We start from the raw sequence: 21,105 nt of genomic DNA, 5'->3' as shown, positions 1-21,105 counted from the left end.
CTTAACCATGTGGAATACTGACATAATCATGTGCAATTACTGTCATACTCACATGCAATAATGTCAAATTCATGTGCATATAACTGATGTAAATAAGAGTGTTTATTTTACCATTATTATTAGTATTATCTTGTCTTACGCTGTTTTTATTTTATTTTTATCTTTATTTACTTTCCCCTCCATTCCTTATTAGGAAATGAGAGGTTTTGTCTATAAGAGTTTTTGTTTATAAGAGTTTTGTTTATAAGAGTTCTTCTATTAAGAGTGTTTTTTAAACTTCCCATAAGTGATCTGTCCTTTTCCTCTGGATCTACTGCGTTGCAACAATGAAATTTCCCCATGCGTGGACAATAAAGGAATATCTTATCTTATAAAGCCTTAAGGTGCTAAATACTTCTGTTTATGTTTGTAGGCCTCTTGAACGTGGTTGGATCCGTCACAGCTCGTTCACATACAGATGACTTCAGTCCATTATTGAAGAGTTGCTTTAGTCGACGACGGCTCGATTATCTTCATAAATCACTCTCAAATCTCCAGCGTTTCCCTTTCAGCTCCACATAAATCCAGACACTTTAACTCACTTAAAGGACAAATATGATGCATGTTTGTATTGTTATTAGCCTTTAAACATGCTCTTGAGTATTTTTAGTTTGGCATCACATGATTTATGACCGAAGAAAGTGTTTTAATATGAAACAAAAACACTTGTTTAGCTCTGCCGTTTCCCACTGCATCGAGTTCTGGCGCCATCTACTGCTGGCAGAGGGAATCGCACAAACGAGCCTCCTGACCTGCTCATGTCGTTACAGTCGGAATGATTGTGATTTGACAGCAGAAAAACAAGTCCGGGGCATTAGATGGTCAGTCACTGATCGAGAACACGTCACATCGGAGGAAGAGGATTCATCAAACTAGTGTAAATGAAGCTAAAAGAAGCTAAAAGCTGCTCGAAGACTGGTTTTGATGAGGAAATGATGCTGTAAATGTGAGGAAGTCTCTCCTGAGAGCTGGGTGTCCTGTGGCTCCTGGTGCAGATGACTCCCCTGATGGCGCGTCTTCTGCTGGTTCATCTGTACTCGGCCTCGTGTGTGTGTTTGAACGTGTCGACAGGTCAAGTTAGTTCAGTACATTTTATTAGGCCAATTACAAACTAAATGTGGGCCAAACTAATGAGTCAAATACTCATTTAGATGTGCAGATTAGCACAAAGACAATAAATTTGTTTATTGAAGCATTTGAATAAACAAATTTACTTTTTATCTTGTACAGAAGACGACAGAGGAAAACATTCTGGTCGTTTGAGAAAATGTGAATAATCATGATTATATTTTCTATAATGGAGCAGCACTACTTAGTGTTACTGAGATGTTTCTGTATGAAAAGCACTTTATATAGTTTTATTGATTCGAGTAAAATGCCCTTGTCACGAAAGCGACCGGCCAGTTCCAGTTGCCTTAAAAATGTGGAGCTCCACTTCCTGCTCAGGAGAATCACAATAAATCCGTTATTAAAGAAGACCGATTGTTCCAGATGGATCATAGACAGTTCAGACTTTACGTGACATTTAAAGAGCTAAAGGCTAAACTTAGGTTCATATAAAAGACAAACTTGTTCAAACTAAACAGGTTAAGTTCAGTTTGTGTTTGAACATTATTGATGACATTTATTCTATGTTAGCATTAGCTTAGCGACAAAAGCATTTCATATAAATGTGTTACTTAGATCAACGGCACGTAAAGGTTCTTTGTCATTCTTTATGGATCATGTGACGTGTCATGTCTGACTTTGTTCACATCCATTGGCCGAAATGTTCAACACAAAAATAAATAAAACGGCATCAAAATTTGTCAAAAACAAGATTTATTTAAAAAAGACTAAATGAAATAAGATGTTCCTCCTCGTGACTCCAGCAAACACATGTCGGGTTCATCTGAGCGAGGACGGCAGTACGTGGGGGTGTCACATGGTACGGCGTCACATGGTATGGTGTCACGTAGTACAGTCTGTGAGGGGCTGTGAGGGGTCAGAGGTCAGAGGCTTCAGAAGCTGTTGCGTGGCTCCGTGGGCCGCTGCTGCTGGGCCAGTTTGCCGTAGCCTCCTCGGGCCGGGTCGTAGTCCTGGCGATACTCGTCTCTCACCTGGAAACACACAAACAACACGAGCTGAAGCCAGATCATTCCAGATGATTCCAGGCGACGCTGCGGGACGTCCTGAGGCTGCAACGGGTTCTGTTCCGGCTGAAATAGAGACTGGGCGTGACTCTCGTGGAACGAGTGAACGTCTGTTCACCACAAACGAGTGTTACTAAACATGTATATGTGTAAGTATAAGTATATGTATAAGTATACACCGTGATTATTATTCTAGAGATATCTAACATTTGGATGTCGCACAATGCATGCTGCTGTATAATTTAAAAAAATGGATACAGCAGATTTGAGGCCCGTAGGCTTTAGACAGGGTGAAGTGGGGGATGAGAGAGACGGGAAGACACGCAGCAAACAGCCGGAGTCGGGACCCGAACCCACAACACTGCGGCCGGCCGCACCTGGAGCCTGGCAACGTGTCTGTGATGCTGCTGCAGCAGGTGCTGACCAGGCCACTTGGGTTCAAAGGTCACTAAAACGAAGCAGCACAATCTTATAAATGACAGCGTCTTTGCAGTTTTCAATAATCATCTGGTCTTATGTCCTGATCATCTCTGGTTTGGGACAGAACTAGAACGTTCTCTCTGGTGTCTGACCTGTCCTCCGGACTTGCCACGCCCGTACTGCCGTCCCTCCTTGAAGCCTGCGTCCCAGTCCGTGCGGATGATGCGGTCGTCCAGCCGTGTGCCGTTCACAAACCTCATGGCGTTTTCAGCGTCATTACGAATGTAATATCTGTGACAGGGTCAAGGAAGAACATCACACCACCAACACCTGAGGTCAGTCTGGACTCTACTCAACGCCTGAGGTCAGTCTGGACTCTACTCAACACCTGAGGTCAGTCTGGACTCTACTCAACGCCTGAGGTCAGTCTGGACTCTACTCAACGCCTGAGGTCAGTCTGGACTCTACTCAACACTTGAGGTCAGTCTGGACTCTACAACACCTGAGGTCAGTCTGGACTCTACTCAACACCTGAGGTCAGTCTGGACTCTACTCAACACCTGAGGTCAGTCTGGACTCTACTCAATGCCTGAGGTCAGTCTGGACTCTACAACGCCTGAGGTCAGTCTGGACTCTACAACACCTGAGGTCAGTCTGGACTCTACTCAAGCTTAAGATGAGGGACTCTGAACCACATTTGGAAACTCATGTATTTTGGTGAATGAAGGAAAACTAACAGAAGTGAACCATGTTGAGGTTTCACTTCCTGATCACTGCAGTGTCATTGTGTGGAGTGTTTTAGGACATAAGACTTCAGACTCTGAATCAGGCTCTTTCAGGAGCCTCATGGCCTCCAGTGACAGGTGAAGGCGACCGGCAGGTACAGGCCGTCCCGACACGCCCACACTTCAAATGCACGTTCACGAGGAGCCGCTAAAGTCTGCATTTGGCCCTGATTCTTAAACACTTTTGATCTGCACTTTAGAGGGTGGAGCCATGCAGACTTCAGGACATTCCCCACAATGCATTTCACTGCCTTAGCAACTGAGCAGCGAGGGCTAACAGGAAACAATGGAAAGTCTTAACAGTTAAATAATAATTGATTTTGAATAAATATTCAACTGCCAAGCGAACAACACTGTAAAAACACTGAGCCTGTTCTCGTTTGTCTGAGGTTTAACACTAATAACATGTTTTACGCTGCTGTTTTTCTTCACCGCGTTCACAAAGCCCTGATGTCCTCATGTCCACCTCCCCTGCGCCCTCGAGCCCCTGCGCCCTCGTGCCTCTCGCGCCCTCACACACGTGCCCCTGCGCCCTCGTGCCTCTCGTGCCCCTGCGCCCTCACACACACGTGCACGGTCAGTAAAGCGTGTAGTGCGGGTATTGGGACAGTGCCATCGTTACCGTGGTGACACAACGCACACATTAGCAAACACAACCTGATTAAGTGTCTCGATCTTAGGTCTGACGGCTAATTCATTCCTTCTCTAGAGCTTGTTCCCGTTAAACTAAAAAAGTTTGCTAAAGTCAACTAGATTTTAACAGTGACATTATGTGAAACTGTTTGACCGCTCTTTATGGTCAGATTGTGTTCTTTATGGTCAGACTCAGATTGTGTTCTTTATGGTCGGATAGTGCTCTTTATGGTCAGATTGTGTTCTTTATGGTCAGACTCAGATTGTGTTCTTTATGGTCGGCTAGTGCTCTTTATGGTCAGATTGTGTTCTTTATGGTCAGACTCAGATTGTGCTCTTTATGGTCAGATTGTGCTCTTTACAGATTGTGCTCTTTATGGTCAGATTGTACTCTTTATGGTCAGACTGTGTTCAAAGCTTAGATTAAAGTCCAGCTGGAGTAAGAGCTTCAGACAGAGCAGCACCCCCCAGAGGCCTGTACGGAGCAGTACCACCAAACAGGTTCACTTTGTACAGGGTCGATTTCTAGGGCAACGTGCAGCTCATAACCTGCTCCGGACCGGAAAGAGACAGGGGGACAATTTGACCAGAGACGAACGACATGAACTGCAGACGCAAAAGAGTAAATGATTGAATATCAGCGTGTATGGATTCATAACGAGGACGGATTCTTTAAACTGAATATACTTAAGATGTGGCACAAACACCAGAGCCGTCCAGTCGTAGCGTTTGATCCGTTTCACGACTTTAACACGTTTGTCCTGGAGTTTGTTTGATTTGGGGAATGATATTCAAATTAGCTTTGTCTGCGTTTGGCTTTTATTTTATCTATTTATTGCCGTTCTTAATGTTTGAAGTGCGCAGCTTTCCGATTGGCTTGACCCGCTCTCAACTACGACTCATGTCTCAGTTCAGCCTGGGTAAGAGGGTCAGGATGAGTCCAGCAGCTTCGTTGTGCAGGCCTCAGTTAGTTTCACGCCCCGAGAGATTGAAAGATTGATTTGCTTATTTCCTACAGCGTTTGAAGGATACTCGACGAAGCAGAATCCACAGGCCGTCTTCTTGACCTTGTCCAGACCGATGACGATGCGCTTCACGTCTCCACATTTAGCAAAGAGCTCGTGGACCTGGAGGGAACAGGTGCTTTTAGTGCAGGAAAACAACTGAATAAAGATGTGAGAGAGAAGAGCGTTTTTTTGTCTCACCTGCTCCTCGGTGGTGTAGAACGACAAGTTTCCAACATACAAAGTGTTGCTCTGTTTTAGTAGTTTCTCTTGATCATAACGATTTCCCTGAAACACACAGAGCAGGAGGTTTCACCTGAACATGAAGATGAGGAACACACAGCACATTCTTCTCTTTGCACTTGAGATTGTTGAGTGACTTTTAGGACTGAACGTTACTCATGTCATTTGAAAATGAAATGTCTATCTAGAAATAACTTAGCACTTGGGTATAAAATACACTGTAAGTAAATTTTATTTGTATCGCACCTTTCACAGACAGAAGTCACAACGTGCTTCACAAAACACAGAAAACGATAAAAACACAACAAATTTACAGTGAACAATACATATGCAACAATATACAGAAAAATCAGCCGCTAAAACAAATGCAATTAAAAGGCTTGACTAAATAAAAAGGTTTCTCACTGGAATTAATATTATTCATTAATATTAATGTCTTCAACATCTGCTTAAAGAAGTCTTTACGGCTCAGTTTTGTGAATGATTTGAAATAAGTGATTGTGTTGTTAGCCATGGAGGCTAACGGTTAGCATAACACTGCAGCAGCGGGTCATGTTTGCTCTTTTCCCTCCTTCCGGTGGCTCGTGCTTCCGGTGGCTCTTCCTTCAGGTGAACATACCTTGAAGTGCTGGTCTCTGTACTGGCTGATGTCGATGTAAGAGTCGCTGGTCAGCGCGTTCAGCTTCGCGGACATTGTGGTCATTGTGCAGCCACACACGGCGTGAGAGAGCGGCGCATAACAGGAAACACATGTCCCCCCTAAAACTAAGTCCGGCGGAAACAAGGTCCGTGCAGAGCAGTGCCGCCCCCTGGAGGCCCTGCACGTCACAACAGCCTTTCGTGGGAACCCAAACTGCATTAATGAGGTAAACACTTTATTTCCACTTTTGGTCAGGATAATACAATGTCTTAGAGACAGATACAGTTTGTAAGAAAATACATCAACATAAGACATAAAATGAAATTTTACACTTTATAAAATATCAGATTGTAAAGAGCAAAACAAACATCTCAGTGATACTGTTGCTTACAGTGCAGAGTAACAATTACTACATTAATTGAAAATAAACACAAACAATTGTTGGCGTTTTATAAAACCTAAGTGGCATTAATTACCCTGAACTACATGTGTAACACTGTGGGGCCACGCCCACTTCCCCCAAACCCGGGCGACACATTTCATGACCCATTTTACAAATAAAAGGTTTGCCTTTCTTTACAACCCACAACAGTTCCAATACCTGCTTAGTAGAGTGATTTCCTGATTATGACAAATACTCACATATTAGCTAACTTGGACTGTCCAAATAAACACCAAGGAACTTCAACCTTTGACCCTCTCAATGGCTCCTCAGTGTTTTATCCATCGCTGTGTCAAATACAAGGCCTGAGAACAACATCTGCATTTAACTGTTGTTGTTGTTGTTGTTGTTGTTTTATGGCGGTTGGCATCCAAGTGTTGCATTACCGCCAGACTTTATTCCTCAGACTTTTTCTTTCTAGTCTGATGTGTACTTTGAATTGGAACAGTACTTACACACAAGAACACACGAGCACACACACACACACACACACACACACACACAAGAACACACGAGCACACACACACACACACACACGAGCACACGCACACACACACACAAGAACACACACACACACACACGAACACACGAGCACACACACAAGAACACACGAGCACACGCACACACACAACACACGCACACAAGAACACACACACACAAGAACACACGAGCACACAAGAACACACACACACGAGAACACACGAGCACACACGAGCACACACACAAGAACACACGAGCACACGCACACACACACACAAGAACACACGAGCACACGCACACACACACACAAGAACACACGAGCACACGCACACAACACACACACACACACACACACACACGAACACACACACACACGAGAACACATACACACACACACACAATATTAGTTCATCAGGGGTCAAAGGTCAAACTGCACATGTGCAAAGGGGTCAAAGATCAGAAGGGATGAAACGGGAGCAAAACAAGCACAAAAATCTCATCCATTTGATCAGTTTTATTATATCAAATCAGCTTTAAATTACTACAATTTATTACAATTTGTATTTATTAAAAATGATATTAACATAAAATGAAGTGTATGGATTAAATCTGAATGTGTGTTTGGCATGTTAGTGTTTATGAATGAGAAGATCGTGTTAATGACGGAGGATATTTGTAGTCCTGCTTCAGAGGTCAAAGGTCATGGACGAGTGCGATCCTGAAACACACGAGTTAGAAACTGCACTTTAATGTCAGAGTTTTATACTTTTATACGATTGGTCAACTTGATCTTCAGATTCCTCCAGGTCATTTTCATCATATCAATGACAGTGTCCAGTCTGTCCAATGTCTGTCCAATGTGTGTCCAATGTGTGTCCAGTCTGTCCAATGTGTGTCCATTTCCAAATTCAGTCTGAATGTCATTTTTCACTTGTCTGATGCTGAAGTACATAGTTCGAAAATAGACTGCAGTGCCTTTATTAACCCTTCAGCACCAGGACAGCTCCTCCTGCCACAGTTGGCGTTAAAAAAACAATATATTTTTCCAACAGAATTCTTTCCAGAATGAATGAGTTAATTTTAGATATTATTCCCCTTGAAAGTTATGATTTGTAAACCTTAATAAATATTTCAGTCAGGGTTAGGGGGTTATAATATAACTTTACTTTGTTTAATTTCTTGGTTATAATAACTTTACTTGTACATATCTATAAAAGTCCTGTTTCTCCAAAGGATTCTTTCAACATATCAAAGCTTTTTTTTACAACTTGGTAAAGGATTTGTGTCATTAGATTCTCTGGGGAATATAATATAATATATATAATATAATATCACGCAGCAAACAGCGAGTTACAGATAGAGAACCAGAGTTAAGACATTTGCGTGTGGTGTAAATCCTCTCGTCCAGAGAGTTGGACGCTCCACTTCTATGAGACTCACAGGGAGAGTTTATTTTCCAAAAGCATCTGCCTTCAGATGTTCAGGGGTCAAACTGGATGTTTCGGCCATGTCAATTATTTTAATTTAAATAAATGAATCAGTCGACTAAAAATGTTGCTCTACTAAGATGGACCGATTAATCACCTAAATGATGGAAGGATTACCGCCCTGGAGTCGTCTGCCCTTTGGCCGTGTCTTGACCACTTGGGTGAAGAGGGTCAGCTGATGACCACCTGGAGGAGGAGGTCAGACAGACTAGGCAGGTCCAAGCGTATTGTGAGTTCAATGAGGTCCAGCAGCAGCTTCAACTCCACCAGAGCTTCTCCCAGATCCTGGTGGACACTGGGGACATGGAGTCTGAGTGGACCGTGTCCCCGGCTCGGCGAGCGACCCCCGAACCCAGTGGTGGACTCCAGAAGTAAGGGGTCGGAGGGCGCAGTCAGGGGTCGGAGGGCGCAGTCAGGGGTCGGAGGGCGCAGTCAGGGGTCGGAGGGCGCAGTCAGGAGTCGGAGGGCGCAGTCAGTCAGGGGTCAGAGTGTGTCCGGTTCGGGGACACAGGATCTCATCTCTGCTGTTTGCGGACGATGTCCTGATGGCTCCTTCAGACCTGGACAACAGTCACTGTGAGTGTGAAGCGGCCTGACCCCTCCAGGAGGGCGGAGCTGGGACCCACATTCCAGCCCAGGAACAAAAGGTCGTGGACTGGCCCGCTTCAAAAAGAAAGTCCACAGCTTGTTTTTAATCAGACCAGATTGTGAGCGGCTTTGGTGTATTTGCTTTATAAAGTGTTTTCTGGGGCCACTTCAGAGTTTAGTGAATATCATCATTTGCGGACTTTGTTTTGGTCATTGTCTTTCAAAAAGTGAAATGTGAACATAGAGCGTCCAACGCTCAAAACGCAGGATTCGCGCCACAAAAATGCTCAAAAGGGCGTGTGGGACGCTTTGAGGCAGCGGTGAGAGGCACGATCAGACACACACTCCCGATGTTAACACCTTTGGACTAAAGTACACTGGGCTTTAGCTTTGAGACACAACCATTTTATTGGAACCATTGACACCAGAAGCAAAGGTCACATGTCGTCTGTTTAACCATCTTTGAGTCTGTTTGGTGATGTTCATCCACCATTAAAACCCAACGAGCTGAAGTCAAATCTAACCAGGTCGACCACATGCTCATTTGAACAGCTGAAAGTAGCTTTGTACCTCGAGTGGTTTCCTCAGAGCTCGGCTCTCCTCTCGATACTCAGCAGCTCCACCTCAAAGATAAGTGTGGCTCCTCCAGGGATTTTGGGTGGTGCTCCTCTGTCTCCATAGCCCAGCTCAGAGGGGATGACCAGCTTCCTCTTCTCACCCTCACACATGCCCAGCAGCCCCTGGTCCCAGCCCTTAATCACCTGAGGACCAAACACTCATGAGCACATGGAATGTGAGGTTTAAACCAGAGTTAAAAGCAGAACAGACTCAAATTGTAGAACTTTTGACTAATTTGTATTTTCTTTCCAGAATTCAGTATTGAAAAAAAAAAAAAATACATGAAATACCAGACATATTTTGTTTTAATTTTCAAGTGGAAAATATAATCAACACACAAGATAAGAAAAAACACAGAGCCAGAAATGGAAAAAGAGAGACATTTCATTTTCTGAACTCTGTTCTGGTGAAGGGGAAGAGGAGGATGTGGTGCTCCACGGCTTTGCATTTACGGGCGTGGCAGTGCTGGTGAGAGACGTTTGCACTTCACTGTTCACGCACATCGATACAGGTGTCGTCCTCTTTTAAAAAAATGCATCGTTAAAGCTTTGTTTTTGTCAATTAACATTTCACTATTTCTTGCAGCCAATAGCTGTACAAAACCCCCCAATAAAGGACGACTTCACCTGCACGAGCAACGAGTGAGATCTGTGAACATGTCGTGTGCTGAAGTGGGGGGAAAGAATAATTAAGTAATTCATGTTGTTTTTGTGATTATGTTATTTATAAAGTAGCATTTTTAGTTTGGATTATTTTCTACAACTGAATGAGCTTCCTCTGCACAAACAATACATTTATGTCTTAACTTGAAATGTCACATTTTAAATGTTCAAGTAATTTCTATTTGGGTGTTTTTTTTAGTGAATTCATATTTTCATTCAACGCTTTTTATTTAAAAAAAAAAAAAAATTTAGCCCGTAGTTTGTTGCCCCTGGCCTCGGGGCTCCATCCCCGTGGGGCCCCCCTGGGGGGCCCTCTCGGGGCTCCCCCCCCTGGGCTCCTCGGGCCCCCTGGTCCCTCCTGGTCCCTCCTGGTCCCACCTGGTCCCCTGGTCCCCGGGCCCCCGGGCCCCGCTCACCTGTCCCGTGCCCAGGGTGAAGGTGAAGGGCCGGTTCCTCGGGATGCTGCTGTCAAACTCGGTCCCGTCCTCGAGGCGCCCGGTGTAGTGCATGTGGAGCACGTCTCCTTTGCGGGACTTGATGAGACAGTGGTCCACGCGCTTCTTGATGCCGATCTGCAGCTTCTTCTTCTCGGCGCCGCTCACAGCCGCGGTCAGCGCGGTCAGCAGCAGCAGCACGACCCGCATGGCTCCGGCTGCGGGACAAGGGTGCGTGAGAAGCGGCGAGTGCGTGAGAGTTTCGGGCGGAGGTTTGGAAGATGAGCTGGAGCTGAGCAGAGGAAGAGGAGGAAGAGGAGGAACCTGACCCGGATGCTTTTCACACACGGTGCAACGGTAAATGCGTCCGACTGGGAACGACCAATATGATATTTACAGATAACACAATAAGCTCAACGCAATTATGTGTTCATACAATATGGTGCTTTTATTAAAAAAAAAACTCTTCCTCACCCTCCGCAAATACAAGGCAAGGAACACGACCAGAGAGAAAGACCAAAAATAAAAATAATAAAAATGAATAATGATACAAATAATAATAATAATAATGGAAGTATGTCAGTGTAATCCTGGTTCGTCCAGGAGTGTTCCATTGTAGAGAAAGATTCAGTTGTATAATCTGGATTTGGATTCGACATCCAAGAGTCATTCTCAATCTGCGAATCAGGAGCGGGAGCCTACTCTGGGTAGGCCTGGCCTGCAGAGCCTACACTGCAGAGCCTACACTGCAGGGTCTACACTGCAGAGTCTACACTGCAGAGCCCCATGAGAAGCTGTGGATCACTGGCTTTTGGGAGCAGGTTTTTGATGATTTGAACGGCTCTTTCCGCCTCACCGTTACTATATTAAAACAGTACTCATTTGCAGTCTTTCATTTTCTGACTGTGGATCATTGTCTGTGTTTGTGACATGCAAATATTGACTTTATATCCACAATAATCTTGGCAAAATAAGTTGGTCTGAGCTGATCTATCTCCACATACCAAGAGAAATAGTCCACTCTTGTGAACCAATCTTCTCCTAACATCTGCCACGGCTCGGGTAACGCTGTGGGCATCAGAGGCTCTCTCAAACTGACCCTTTCCTGAATGTACTGTTTGCATTTAAGTTTCACTCATATGATGACTTAAACTTGACCACCACACTGCTTGACGGGCACGCTCCCTGCATTTAACCCCGCCCTGGTGACCCTTGTGTATTTTGTCCAAAACTTCATGTTTGCAGGTGTAACGACCCTTTTGTCACGCAGTCTATTTTGCACAGACAAAACAGATTTTTCTGGCCAGTAGCACTTCACCACTCCCTGTAACTGGCTCCTGTCCAGCCGGCGTTCTGCACAGTACTTCATGATCTGCACGGTCTTTGCTGCTTGTCCTCCAGAAGATCTGAGTCTCTGCGAGTAACACTATTTGTGAGCGGTAAGAGTGAGAGTGTGTCAGCTGTGGTGAGGCTTTTACCATGAATGTGTTTTATAATGTACCTCATTAATGGCATATGACACCTCTGTATCCTCAGTGGAAGCGTGTCCTCCCATTAGAGTCACTAGAGGCTTGTGGTTGGTTTCAAGATCAAAGTGTAAGCCAAGAATCAGAATTAGCCACTGTCATTGATTATTTATTGCCAAAAAATGATAGTTTATTGCCTCTTGTTTCGGCGCTAAGGTGTATCATAAAACAATGAATAATAAAATAATTGCAATGTCTATAAACACAAATAAGGCATGTATGGCATGTATGTGGCCTCCTGTCTGAGGGGAGTGGCCTCCTGTCTGAGGGGAGTGGCCTCCTGTCTGAGGGGAGTGGCCTCCTGTCTGAGGGGAGTGGCCTCCTGTCTGAGGGGAGTGGCCTTCTGCCTGAGGGGAGTGGCCTCCTGCCTGAGGGGAGTGGCTCACAGTCCATGTCCAGGGTGAGAAGGGTCGGCTGTGATCGACCTGCTCGTCCCAGAGTCCTGGAGACGTGCAGGTCCTGCAGAGATGAAGTTTGCAGTGATCTCCTTCCCAGCAGAGGGCGCTGTAGTCTCTCTTTATCTTTTGTGGTTGATTCGGGTCATAGAGCTGTAACATTGGAGGGGTCAACAGTTCTTGTTTTAAGCTGCCAAACGCTCTTTGTTTTTCGTGCCCCCCAATACCACATGATTCTAGTTGAAATCCTCTCAGTGGTTTGTCTTTTTCGAGCAGATTTGGGGATAAACTTCCCCAGTTGATGCAGAGGAAGCTCCTGAGCTCCTGGAGCGCCTGAGCTCCTGAGCTCCTGAGCTCACTCTCATTGCTTTGCTCTGTCATGTCCTGAACAGATTTTGTGTTTGGGGATCGGGTTTCATTCCTTCCGATGAGACAATTAACTCCAGGAACTTGACATCATGTTCAGGGTGTCTTAATAATCGGAATAGCTTGTGTCCCGGCAGCTAAAAGTATGATCCATAGATATTCATCCATTATGTCCATGGCTGGAGTTTTGAGTCCTAAATACATTGTTCCAAATTTGAGTGGAATAGCAGCGTCAAAAATGGTCTGTATTACCTTGTTAGTTTGTGCTCAATATTTCTGTGCAACAGGGAAGTCCACATGGTAATGATCTGCCGCCTAGCAACCACAGTTTTCCAGCCTCTCTCTCAAAGTGACTTTGACGGGTCAGATTCTTCCAACAAACATGGGACTTTGTGGTCCCTCATTGTGAAGAACATGTTTCTTCCCACTTCTCATCCGTCAAAACAAAATGACTTATTAAGTCATTGATACATCCATATACTTTAGACATTATTCCCCTTGAAAGATCCGATTCATATGCTTTTATAAAGATTTCCATCAGAGGGTTCTAATTGTTGTTGCTTTGTTTTATCTCTTGCTTATAATAACTCATTTGTTAGAACTTATAAAAGTCCTGTTTCTCCAAAGGATTCTTCAACATATTGAAGCTTTTCATCTGATTTTATTTTACAATCTTATACCTTTTCTCGGGTGGCTGTTTCCCCTTCTTGTGTTTCGCTGGGACATTGTCATGCCCTTATGAACATTGTTTTATCTGTTTTATCTGTTTTTCACTTTCGCCCTAGAGGAAACGGCTCTTGTGATTTTAGGCGTTATAAAATAAAATAAAATTGAATTGAAATGAGATTTCTGCAGGTTCAGAGCTCGTCACCAGAAGTCGTAGTAATTAAATTTAAATTATACAATTTGGATTTCTATAACTGAAAAAATCAACAGTAAAATAGTTCTGGCATTGTTTTGTTGTAAAGTTGTAATTGCATTAAAATAAGTAAATATACAAAATAAAAAAGCATTTGGGTGTGAGTAACAATAAATTAGGAGATGCCATGTATTAATAAGACAATCTAAAATGCACAAAAACCAAAAAAATACTACATTTTGACCAAAAGTTAGTAGATAATCATAATGAAAAGATCAGTGAAAAAACACCCTTTTTTTGTTGCTAAATGGCCAGAGAGTCACAGTTGTGGTCACATAGAGGGGTGTGGTCACATAGTAGAGGGGTGTGGTCACATAGTAGAGGGGTGTGGTCACATAGAGGGGTGTGGTCACATAGTAGAGGGGTGTGGTCACATAGTAGAGGGGTGTGGTCACATAGAGGGGTGTGGTCACATAGAGGGTTGTGGTCACATAGAGGGGTGTGGTCACATACTAGAGGGGTGTGGTCACATAGAGGGGTGTGGTCACATAGAGGGGTGTGGTCACATAGAGCGGTGTGGTCACATAGAGGGGTGTGGTCACATAGAGGGGTGTGGTCACATAGAGCGGTGTGGTCACATAGAGCGGTGTGGTCACATAGAGGGGTGTGGTCACATAGAGGGTTGTGGTCACATAGAGGGGTGTGGTCACATAGAGGGGTGTGGTCACATAGAGGGTTGTGTTCACATAGAGGGGTGTGGTCACATAGAGGGGTGTGGTCACATAGAGCGGTGTGGTCACATAGAGGGGTGTGGTCACATAGAGGGGTGTGGTCACATAGAGCGGTGTGGTCACATAGAGCGGTGTGGTCACATAGAGGGGTGTGGTCACATAGAGGGTTGTGGTCACATAGAGGGGTGTGGTCACATAGAGGGGTGTGGTCACATAGAGGGTTGTGTTCACATAGAGGGGTGTGGTCACATAGAGGGCGGTGTGGTCACATAGAGCGCTGTGGTCACATAGAGGGTTGTGGTCACATAGAGGGGTGTGGTCACATAGAGGGTTGTGGTCACATAGAGGGGTGTGGTCACATAGAGGGGTGTGGTCACATAGAGGGGTGTGGTCACATAGAGGGGTGTGATCACATAGAGGGGTGTGGTCACATAGAGAGTTGTGGTCACATAGAGGAGTGTGGTCACATAGAGCGGTGTGGTCACATAGAGGGGTGTGGTCACATAGAGGGGTGTGGTCACATAGTAGCGGGGTGTGGTCACATAGAGAGTTGTGGTCACATAGAGAGTTGTGGTCACATAGAGGGGTGTGGTCACATAGAGGGTTGTGCCTACGGTCAAGGACAGGAATGAAATAACATTGGACATTTACAAAATAGAAAAATTGACCTGTACAATATGTTTGAAAATGGTCTGATTTACCAGAGACAGGGACAGTTACATGCGGGGACACGTCTTAGACCTTCTTTGGATTGCTCTGATACTTTTTGTATTTCACCCTGGAGAGACAAAGAGACCACGAGAATGGACTGTTTAGCAAGCTTTATTCGCAAGTTATTTGGCGCTCAGACCCCAGCGGAAGACGTTGCAATCATGGGCACTCCATGATCTATTTGTATTAGATGTCTCCCCCCGGAGCCTGGAGACTGGTGGTGGTAGATGTGAAGAGAAGGTAGAGGATGAGGGGAATGTAGAGGAGGAGCTGGGGAGGTGGTGGGTCGCAGTACGGTTTGAGCGGCCGAGCCATCTGCCTGAGGGCTTAAATGCGACCGCCTGGGCGCTGATTGGGAGCAGGGAGGAGTCACTTGAGAGCGTTGATTGGGGATGAGGAGCAGGTGCGAGGGCCATGGTACAGACGCCCCCTGACCTTTCACCCTACTTCTTGGCCGGGAAAAACTGCATAACCTCTTTGGGATAAGCGCAGAAACCTGGGAGAGTCCATGGTGAAGTGAGGGATCTGACTCTCACAGACGGACAGGCGGGCGCCGCTTGAGTGCGATGATGGCGCTGGGGAGAGGGGTCCTTCCATGGTGGCCTTGATGTAGATGGGTGGAGTTAGGTCTTCCAGGCTGAATTTACGCAGGCTTCATTTCTCTTTTCACGCTCTATGTTCTGTTTGTTTTTTTCTATTCTTTTATTTAATTTTCTTAATGGTATAATATGAGATGAGGCTAATAACTGACAAATTTGTTTTTTAATATTACTGCAACTACAGAGCATACTATCTACATGCTATTTACACACTCGGGACACCTGGTCGGGACACCCCTGGTCGGGACACCTCTGGATGGGACACCTCTGGTCGGGACACCCCTGGTCGGGACACCCCTGGATGGGACACCCCTGGTCGGGACACCCCTGGATGGGACACCCCTGGTCGGGACACCTCTGGATGTGACACACTCGGGACACCCCTGGTAGGGACACCCCTGGTCGGGACACCTCTGGATGGGACACCTCTGGATGGGACACACCTGGTCGGGACACCCCTGGTCGGGACACCCCTGGATGGATGTCACCTACATTAAAACCTGCCTGTGAACCTGTGATTTGCCCCTTCTACTCATAGGCTTAATGCATTGGAGCTAAATTACCTAGCAACGCAGGGACATAACATAGCAACCCTCCTGCGCCTCGTCTCCAGGTACACGACCCCTTCAGGAGCCTCGGAAACGGTGAGATTTGTCACGCTTCACTCGACGATATATTAACCAGCCTCTGTTAAAAGATTCATGCGAGGAAATAGAGTTAATAATATGGAATATGAAAACTAAGACATTTATTTATCTGCAAGTGTGTGTGTGTGTGTGTATGTGTGTGTCTTACGTTCTGCAGCGGCTCCGAGCGCTCGGTTTCGGATCGGCACGTTGTTTTACACAGCACTTTATAAATCTTGAGATTGATTATTATTTTAGTTAATTTGTGTGTTTTAACTGTGAAATTGCGAGCTAATTATCCATTGTGCTGTTGAGACAAACCCCCACTGTGGCCACTTCTGCCAACCCAACCCCTGTTCCTGGATCCTGTTTGACTGTGGACTTCAGCTCTGCATCAACACCACCTCCTGCTCTGCTCCAGGACAAGCTCTCCCAGCTCAACGTGCCTGACTCCACCTGCAGGGGGAGCACTGACTCCACCTGCAGGAGGAGCACTGACTCCACCTGCAGGGGGAGCGCTGACTCCACCTGCAGGAGGAGCACCGCCTCCATCTGCAGGGGGAGCGCTGACTTCCTGATGGATCGGACGCAGTGTGTGCAGCTGGGGAAGAATGTCTCAGACACTGAGACTATCAGCACAGGAGCTCCACAGGGCTGTGTACTTTCTCCCCTGCTCTTCTCCCTGTGACAAACTGCTGCACCTCCAGCCACGACTCCGTAAAACTGATCAAGTTTGCGGACGACACCACCCTCATCACCATGATGACACCACCCTCATCGGGCTCATCTCAGACGGGGATGAGTCTGTCTACAGGAGGTGGAGTGGCTGGTGTCCTGGTGCAGCGGTAACAACCTGGAGTTCAACGCCCAGAAGACAGTGGAGATGATCGTGGACTTCAGGAAAGTCACAGCCCCCCAGACTCTCTCTGCTTCCTCTGCACCACCCAGGACCTCAAGTGTGAGCCACCATCAGCTCCCTCATTAAGAAGGACCAGCCGACTTAATGAGGCAGACAGAGTACTTTCTGCAGAAGCTGAGGAAAGCCAAGCTGCCAGTGCAGATGATGGTGCAGTTCTACACGGCCATCATTGAGTCCATCATCACCTCCTCCATCACCTCCTCCATCACAATGTGGTACGCTGGAGCCACAGCCAGGGACAAACAGAGACTACAGCGCCCTCTGCTGAGAAGGTGATCAGCTGCAGACTTCATCACTGCAGGACCTGTACGTCTCCAGGACTCTGGGACGAGCAGGTCGAATCACCCGGCCCTTCTCACCCTGGACATGGACTATCTGAGCCACTCCCCTCAGGCAGGAGGCCACTCCCCTCAGGCAGGAGGCCACTCCCCTCAGGCTCAGGCTACGGTCCATCCAGACCAGAACCTGCCGCCACAAGAACAGTTTCTTTCCTTCTGCCCTTGGACTCATGAACACTTCTATTTACCTGCCACGTTATCTACAATTTCACTCACTGCACTGTTCACTTTCTGCACTACATCCGTAAATTGACCTGTAAATTTTGTGTACATAGTCCATATTTTTATTTTTTATCCTATAGCAGATTTAAATGGTTTTCCTTTAATATATGCTTGTATGTTACACCGAGCAACCTAAGCTATGTTTGTGAATTTTGTTCATAGGCAATGGCAATAAACCTTTTCTGGTTTTCTGATTTGTACTTTTCTACAAACCATAGGAAAAAAAAAAAAAAAAGTTTTGTCGGGGCTCTACGCTCTTCTTACTATTACAATCGGATGAATGTAAGTCAGTGTCGACCCTTCATGTGTTTGCTCTGGTGGTGTCAGACTGCCCTATCACACCAAATGTGAGGGGGAAATATGTAACTTTAAGTGCTGAAAAGCTCATTTAAATATGAATAGGTGCCTGACATAAAGACTAGGCCAGACTGGCTGTCATAAGGAACAGCAGTGTTCTCCACAGGCCTCGCTGACGCCTGCTGGGCCTGTGAGGCTCCTCTGGGTGTGAAGAAGTATCTTTTTAAGGACCATAGGCTTTATTAGACAGGACAGTAAGGAGAGAGCTCACAATGATGAGATGGCACTGAGTCTGCAGAAGTGCTGAAGCTTAGGCCATTCAACCTCTAGGTTATGCGCAAAAGTATTTTTCTCACAAACATTGTAATGTATGTTTTAAAAATCTAGAACTCTGTTCAACGTTCAGTACATATTTGTCCTCTTTGTCTTCACACTCAAAACTGTGTCCAAACACTTGACTTGAGATCAACACTGCAGCGCCCCCCTGTGTTCACCCTGTATTATGAATAGCACCACTTTCCATACCAGAATTTGGTTAGTTTTAGATGTTAAATGTCATCCAAATGTGTCTCTTGTAAATATATAATGTCATTAATTATTTTCTCATTTTGGTTAAAATTTCGGATGTATTAATCTGATTGGGTTCAATATGTTTTTAACGTTAAAGGATGCCACCAAAAACACAATAAGACAATCTCCACACATCATGACCATGGCCAGACATGTCAGTCTCAGTATGTGTACGGTGGCAGAGGGGTTAGAGCTCTCGCCTCCCAATAAGGAGATCATGAGCTCATTCGATTCCCAGGCCCGATTAACATCACATGCGTGTTACCAGGAGTTCTCTGAGGGTACTCCGACCAAACTCATGCATATGTTTGTCCCTAGTGAATGTGAGAGTGAATGTGACAGTGAATGTGACAGTGAATGGTTGTCTGTGTCTCTGTCTCTATGATGAGGTTAAGGCACAGCACACATATGGTGGCTCCTGGTGCAGCTGGCCACAGGGTTGTGAGTTCGAATCCCAACTCCGACTATTTGCTGCATGTCTTCCCATCTCTCTCATCCCCCATTTCGCTCTCATTTGCCAATAAGTGTGCTCTCTCATACTTGGGCCAAACAAATAAAAATAATGTAATTATCAAGTGACACAGCAAGTGCCTTTATCTGTTGTCCAATGCCCGATCTCGTCAGCTCTCGGAAGCTAAGAAGGTCAGGGCCATGGGTCAGGGCCATGGGTCAGGGCCTGGTTGGTACTTGGCTGAGAGACCACTAGAACACCAGGTGCCACAAGGGGGCGCTAGAGGAAATGTTTGCGTCTGTGTCTTTGTCCTTTGGCAAGAGAAGAGCAGAGAGTGGCCTGAGGCCAAAGACCTCTGACACACGGCCCAGAGGAGAGATGAGGCCCCAAGTCTCCACCAGGGGTCCACGGGCCAGGCCCCAGCTGACCACCGCTCCTGGAACAGAGGAGCCCTCACCGGAGATCCTACTGGATAATAAAAATTAAATATAGGAGAAGCTTAGAACTATAACATTTAAAAATGTTAACTTGGGTAATATAGAAGAAAACTAGGACATGAATACTTAAAAATATTAAGCCACAAATAGATATATAAATAGATAGAATAAATACATAACCGATACAAATCAAACAATAAATAAGAATCAACAGCTAATAAAGGTGGGTCCTGAGCCTGTTCATGTTCTCGTGAGGGCCATTCACATGTTAGTCAATGTATTTTAGAGCAAGAAAACCTCACTTGTACTTACTACGCTTGTAGTTTATTGTCAATAAACATAATTCACAAAGATCGGAACTTGCTTTGGTGATTCGATGCAACGTGATAAAGTAACTTATATAACATCAAAACGTGCATACATTAAAGAAAAACACTTTAAATCTACTATATGGTAAAAATAGGCTTACTATGTACACAAAATGGCACCTTCCATTGTTCACCTAAAAAGAGCATTTTAAATCTAGAGAAAAGTATTTTCCACAGTATTGAAATTGAGTTTGAAATTGTATCGTGACAACTTGACTTTCTGCTTCTGCAAAAGACTCAGCTCCAGTGAAACATCTCAGACAAAAGAATAACATCTCCATCTCCATGGAGACGAGCAGATCGCTGACCCTCAACGGGAAAAGTTAAATATAGTTAGTGCATCTGTAGGTGAAACAGTCTGATTAGAGAGTGTACAGTTACAATGCAAACAGCTTTGAAACCAGCTGACAGATTAGAAGTGGGCAAAGGTATCTGTAGTCATGGTAACAGTAACTCAAAGTTAACAGAACAAGAAAAAAACAAAAATCACTGCACCGAATTGTGATGTGCATAATGAGCCAAAGCATCAGGCACAACAGCTCATTAAGCTCTAAATGGTTAATTACACGGGGATTAGGCTCGTTCCCGCGCCACATTACCGTGTGGTGACGCCACTGTTTCCTCACAAGTCAAACTCGAGCCCCGCGTTCGCGTCTCCGCCGCTCGAACCGCGTCCAGATGTCACGCAAACGCGCCGCATCTGCGGATCCATCTGGGTTATTTCTGTATTTAGGTCTCCGATGCGGGGCCACAATGACAGGCGGCGCTCTCCTCCAATGAACGAACGGCGTCGCTGCTTTCCCGGGCGGTGATTGGCCGAGGCGGAGGCGCTGAGAGCGAGGGGCGGGACTGTGGATTACAGCAGGTCTCTCCTCCGCACGGATCCAGCGGACATCTGGAAGAGACAATCCCGGGGACACGCGTGCGGAGAACGGGTGAAGTGTGAGCGTCGATGCGGTGTTTTTGCGGTGTAAAAAGACGCGGTGTCGGTGTCGCGGGTGAGTGTGCGCGGGGAGGCGGCGGCAGGTGGCGCGGGGACGCGGGGGAAAGCGCACGGAAATACGGCTGAAGCGGAGGGAGGCG

The 21,105-nt window shown here is 45.7% G+C and overlaps 2 protein-coding genes across 2 annotated transcripts; both read right to left on the bottom strand.

The window, feature by feature from the left end:
- Positions 1 to 1,912: 1,912 nt before the first annotated feature.
- Positions 1,913 to 5,985, bottom strand: ncbp2 (nuclear cap binding protein subunit 2). The gene is made up of 5 exons (XM_072438427.1): positions 5,876 to 5,985; positions 5,215 to 5,301; positions 5,042 to 5,136; positions 2,744 to 2,882; positions 1,913 to 2,138 (listed from the first exon to the last, which is right to left on the bottom strand). The coding sequence occupies exons 1-5, from the start codon at positions 5,957 to 5,959 to the stop codon at positions 2,040 to 2,042; spliced, it is 504 nt and encodes a 167-aa protein (XP_072294528.1). The 5' UTR covers positions 5,960 to 5,985; the 3' UTR covers positions 1,913 to 2,039.
- A 1,447-nt stretch (positions 5,986 to 7,432) lies between these two features.
- On the bottom strand, positions 7,433 to 10,897 carry fkbp2 (FKBP prolyl isomerase 2). The gene is made up of 3 exons (XM_072438919.1): positions 10,590 to 10,897; positions 9,453 to 9,654; positions 7,433 to 7,528 (listed from the first exon to the last, which is right to left on the bottom strand). The coding sequence occupies exons 1-2, from the start codon at positions 10,815 to 10,817 to the stop codon at positions 9,478 to 9,480; spliced, it is 405 nt and encodes a 134-aa protein (XP_072295020.1). The 5' UTR covers positions 10,818 to 10,897; the 3' UTR covers positions 7,433 to 7,528; positions 9,453 to 9,477.
- Positions 10,898 to 21,105: the final 10,208 nt, after the last annotated feature.

The sequence above is a fragment of the Eucyclogobius newberryi genome, unplaced genomic scaffold, assembly GCF_026437365.1.
Source record: "Eucyclogobius newberryi isolate DKJ021-1_F unplaced genomic scaffold, fEucNew1.0.hap1 SCAF_9, whole genome shotgun sequence".
NCBI lineage: Eukaryota > Metazoa > Chordata > Actinopteri > Gobiiformes > Gobiidae > Eucyclogobius > Eucyclogobius newberryi.
Note: the sequence above shows the minus strand (reverse complement) of the source record. Positions and strands in the feature narration are given on the sequence as shown.